A 5,510-nucleotide genomic window follows, 5' to 3' on the forward strand; every position below is an offset into this window, starting at 1 on the left:
CATTTTGTATCTTGTAAATGTTCGAAAAGAACAAAAAACATCTCCAAAAATTTGTAAAAAAAATCTACAATTAAGTAGATTATCAGAAATCATCAAGGTAGCAAGATGTCTACTTCTACACATCCGTCTATTTCGAGGGATTGATCCATCTCAATTANTAATGACCTCTAATGACCTCTAATGACCTCCACAAATAGAAAATATTTCAACTATGGCTTAATGCATATCAATCGAAAGCTAGAAACCCAGGGAATACAGAAGCAGCAACAGATCTAGTGTTTGACCATCTAATGACCTCTTACGACCTCTAATGACCTAAATGACCTCCAAAAATAAAAATGTTTTAACGATGGCTTTATGTATATCAAACGAAAGCTAGGAACCCCAGGAAAACAGTTGCAGTGTTTGACGTTCTACTGACCTCTAACGACCTCTAATGACCTAAATGACCTCCAAAAATGAACATGTTTTAACTATGGCTTTATGCATATCAAACGAAAGCTAGGAACCCAGGTAATACAGTAGTAGCAACAAATACAGCGTTTGACCTTCTAATGACCTCTTACGACCTCGAATGACCTAAATAACCTCCAAAAATGAAAATGTTTTAATTATGGCTTTATGCATATCAAACCAAAGCTAGGAATCCAGGGAATACAGTAGTAGCAACAAATCCAGTGTTTGACCTTCTAATGATCTCTAATGACCTCCAAAAATAGAATATATTTCAACCATGGCTTTTATGCATATCAAACGAAAGCTAGAAACCCAGGGAATACAGTAGTAGCAACAAATCCAGTGTTTGACCTTCTAATGACCTCTAACAACCTCTTATGGCCTAAATGACCTACAAAAAGGAAAATGTTTAAACTATGGCTTCATCATATCATTTCGTCGATTTATTTATATATCCCCCTGGACACTAACCTGGTTCATGCTCAAAAGCAAGATTCATGTCGAACGATGAACGGCTGGGGTGTAAAGTCCAAGACTGAAAATTTTCCTACGTATGATGGTACGATGATAACAAATGTGTACTGTGAGTGTTGATGAGTACAAACTAGGAAAATTTCGTCTTTGTTCAGCAAATTTCATTTTACATTTTTCTAAAAAATTACAATTATCAAATAAGGATGGCGTTCAATGACTGCAGGTACATTGTACTACAAATATCTTACAATTTTCCAATAAAAAAAAACAAATTATTACAAAAGTTTTTAACATGTTAAAGTATACACTGTACTCCTTACAAAAACATTTTATTCAGAAAACCTCCGTTTACGGTAAATGAATCTTTTCAGACGGGTCACCCTCCTTCAACTAAAACAAAATAACAGATAACAAAATATTAATGATAGTGATAATAATATTTCTATATTTGAATCATAACAATGAAGTTTCGATTTTTGAAAGAGAAAATTTAGATTTTTTAGCCTATGCCACCCACCCATGGTCCGGTACCAACGAGTTCCCTCAAACTTTTTAAACCAATGAGGTCGAGCCGTTTGGCCAGCTATAGCTAACATTAATACATACATACATAAAAAATATGTACAGAGTTACCCACAAAGGTTATATAAGACTTCAATGACGACATAAAACTCTTTAAATAAAACGATCTAATGATTAAGCGTTATACCATACAAATGGCCTGTTAAATAATTTGCCATAGAAAAAATAAAGTTTACAGCTGAGGGGAAGCTGGAATGTAAGGTAGAAGATCAAATAATTTCCTACAATCGTCTCTAAATTCGAGGCACAAGACTTAATTTAAACTTGGAATCGTCAAACTTGAAGCATTACAAATCGTCTCTAAAGTCGCATCCTCTGTGGGTAAACCTGTATATATATATATATAGCTTTATTATATAGATTTTAATGTACAGGATGTCCCACGAAACATAACAGTTGGTAATTAGTTTTAAATGTCTTCTTCCATAATTTGATAAGTTGTTTGATACCAAAGAAAATAAAAAAAAATATCATACCATAGTCATGTTATAGAAAAATGATTTCAAAGTAAAATATATTTGAGTAAAAGATTTTATAAACGAAATAAACTGGAAAAAATCTAATACAGTGTAAGGAAGAAGACATTAAAAACTACTTAACTGTTATGTTTCGTGGAACACCCCAAATATAAATTTATCTTGTCTGTTTGTTTGTCTGTCTGTCATTTTGTATCCAAATAGATTAAGCCGGCTGAACCGGTCGGGACCTGACCCAAACTTATATACAACAGCTTGCACATGTTTAACAATTCTAGATAAAAAGGATAACACTAAATAGGATGCAATTTTAGGTGTTAGAGGGTATCAAATATATAATTGTTCTTAATTAAGATTCGTAGTTATCGCTTGAAAGTTGATAAACAGTTATCTTGTACTTGATAAAACATCAGTTCAAATATCAATTCCTCTGGTAGCAAATGAAGGGTTATACGAACTGAAACTCAACACTGTAATGCACATACCTTCAGTGATAACCAGAAAACTCTGAAATACGAAGCCGACTTTATAGCGATACTGAAGTGTACTTAATTTGGTAAAAAGCAAATGGTTTTACTAAAAACTTTTTAAATCACTAAATTAAGTACACTTGAGTATCGCTTTAAAGGCGGCTTCCTATTCCGAGTTTTCTGGTTATCACAGTAACCTATTTACATTATCAATATACATTGCTTGGCTGTCTATCTGTTTGTTCGTCTCCAATAAACGTCAAAACGGCTAAGCCATTACGGTCTTGATCTTTTGAGTGACCTCACCCTCAAGGAAGGTTTTTGATTTTCGTAAAATGTTGAAAATCTACGAAAAAAATTTAGATTTATCTTTCTGAAATTTACTTAAACTTGACCTGTGCTGTATAAATAAAATTTCGATAGATTAAAAGTAAGTATAATTTTTATATAAATTTAATGTTGTTGGTATGCTAATATCGCTTACAGGAGTTGGTATTGAAAATAATATTCATTAAGAGAGCAAGGCACAAGACTCTTATATAAGGCCAGGGACCAGGAGCTGGTGGGCTATGATCAAACTAGTACAGTGATACAATATTTCGTAAAATGTGTAATACTTCATTGAAAGACTAACCTTAAATGCATTTAATAGTTACAAACATTAAAGAATCACATTAACTGCAAGGTTAGATAAAATTTAATCTAGAATATTCTAGAACATTTTATAATAAGTTCAACATCTGATCTAAACAAAAGTGTAATATCGAAATATTTCTTTCAAACCATCTGATATGATTATATCTTCAAGATTTCTTTTCTGAATGAATTGTTTCCTAGATCAATGGAGAGACTATGTAGACAGTAAACAAGTAGTTCATTGCTTCTGCTTTCTGATCATTTTCAGGTTTATCCAACCGTTTATCACCTTCAGACTGTTTGAGTTGTTTCATCTATTCCATACTATCATCATCCTTTCATAATCTTATCATCATTCTTTGATATATTCATCCTTCTTTGATCTACTCGTCTCTTGAGTCCTCCTCGAAATATCTCTCTTCTGTTTCCATGTCCTCGAGAATAAGATCGTCCAGGTTCGAATCTGTATCGATCTTCTTGTAATCTACCCCAGCATCTGTACCTGGATTTAATTATATCATTAAAAAGGCAATAATATCCCCAATTCCACTTTAAACATTTGCGTTTAAGATTCTGAGGCCGCAATTTTAAAGTTTTGTTTTAAGTTTAACTCGATTGGTCTCAATTCAAACGTCCAAAGTCAAACATTCGGAAAGTCTTGACAAAGTGATTAACTGGTTTTAAATTAGTCCCAGCACTGTAACACATAGAAAATAAAGTCTTTTATTTAAATCTCAATAACAGCTTAGTAAGAATTATTTAAATCGCTGCCTGTGACAAAACACTAAACATTCTGATATGCAGTTGGAAATTACTGGTAACACGGAATTTTATTTTCTGCACCAATAAAACAACAAGAATTTTGACTGCTCACTCCAGAAGAAATGGAGTAAATCTTATCAAATCATCAATCTTAACAGAGATTACTTGAGGCATCCTTCTTATGGGATTTAAAGTTTTGAGACCAATCTTTATCCATTCTTAAAAATTACTTATGTTTTTTCCTAAGGAATGTTCCGCGTTAAAATATAATACGGCTATTTAAAAAATGAAAATCTAAATATAAACCCCACCTGCCAGAAAACTATGGTACGCTGCTTCAACAAACTCTTTTCTCATGGACATCTTATCCTCCTCCTGTAGTTTTGTGTTTGGACTCTCATCCTCGTCCTCCTCCTCGCTCTCGGAGTCAAACTCCTCGACGTTCTCGTCCTCTGCTAGTCTTTTCTTTAATTCACGTTCCCGGTCAATATCTACAATTTATTCATTTAGAAACTTGTTTCAGCCACAAAGACAATGTCACACAAACAAATGTTATTTTTGTTTTATTCAATTTTATATTGATGTTTTAAATTCACAGTTCCAATTTAAGTACGCAAGTACGCATTTAGTAACTTAAGAGATATGAGTGGATAGAAGTGTAAGAATTGTAGAACTAAATATATGTTAACATTATCTATATTGATGATGATATACTTGTAGGCGACCAGTTCATTGTTCTTTATTAAAAACAGAATGACATAGATTCTTTATTTTAGTGTTTGGTCCGTTTTAAATTCACATCGTTTTATTCGTCTTTCTAAAAGCTCCATAAGAACGTTTAAAACTTAGATTGATATTTTTTAACTAACGATAAGATTCGCTAAAATAATAATAATTCTTGGATTTTTGTAGAGCTTAAAGAAAAGGTGAAAACTAAGGGAAAATGAATGATAAGAAAGGGACTAAATAGGATCCTCAATGGTACCCTTAAACCTTTGTCTGATCTTGAATAAAAAAGCTGTCCATGTTCTCTTTAAGTGACGGTACACTTAGTTCAAAACAACAGTTCCCTAAATTCTGATGTTTTAAATATTTTAGTTTTGATGATAATGTTCTCACCAATATGCTCCATGATGATATTTGCCAGACTACAGTTGGACATATCCGGCCTGTCCGCCTCCGCCCTCTCCTCCGCCGTCTGATGCTGGCGGATAAGCTGATGGTAAAGAAGAGGTTGACGTTGACGCATAGATTCCTCACTGAAGTGTTCATCACCGTCTCTAGAACATTCAGAGTTAACCACAATGGATGGGACTTCAGCGACGACTGTCCGGAATTTATTCAGCCTTTTTTCTTACATTTTGGTTCCCTCTAACAAGGCTTGTTAATTTATATTTTGCCAAATCATCTATTTTAACTTTAAAAGACAAAATTTTAGACAAATATATATATATATATATATACAGGGTGGCCAAAACTTTTTTGAACCCATCCGTACAAAAATCCGTACATTTTCAGAAGAAATCCGTACAATCCGTACAATTTTCGAAAAACAATCCGTACAATCCGTACAATTTTTTTTTAAAAATCCGTACAATCCGTACATTTTTTTAAACCAATCCGTACATTTTTTTAAAGATCCGTACATTTTTTT

The 5,510-nt window shown here is 32.9% G+C and overlaps 1 protein-coding gene across 1 annotated transcript in view; it reads right to left on the minus strand.

Moving 5' to 3' along the window:
* Positions 1 to 3,166: 3,166 nt before the first annotated feature.
* The window catches only part of LOC111706247 (coiled-coil domain-containing protein 97), a 4,306-nt gene continuing 1,962 nt past the window's right edge, over positions 3,167 to 5,510 (minus strand). The window contains exons 4-6 of the mRNA XM_023479076.1: positions 4,976 to 5,136; positions 4,168 to 4,347; positions 3,167 to 3,596 (exon numbers count right to left, since the gene is read on the minus strand). Of these exons, the coding sequence (XP_023334844.1) occupies positions 3,478 to 3,596; positions 4,168 to 4,347; positions 4,976 to 5,136 (460 nt within the window). The 3' untranslated portion in view covers positions 3,167 to 3,477. The remainder of the gene's footprint in view (positions 3,597 to 4,167; positions 4,348 to 4,975; positions 5,137 to 5,510) is intronic.

This window comes from Eurytemora carolleeae, unplaced genomic scaffold, assembly GCF_000591075.1.
Source record: "Eurytemora carolleeae unplaced genomic scaffold, Eaff_2.0 scaffold70, whole genome shotgun sequence".
In the NCBI taxonomy this organism is placed as follows: domain Eukaryota; kingdom Metazoa; phylum Arthropoda; class Copepoda; order Calanoida; family Temoridae; genus Eurytemora; species Eurytemora carolleeae.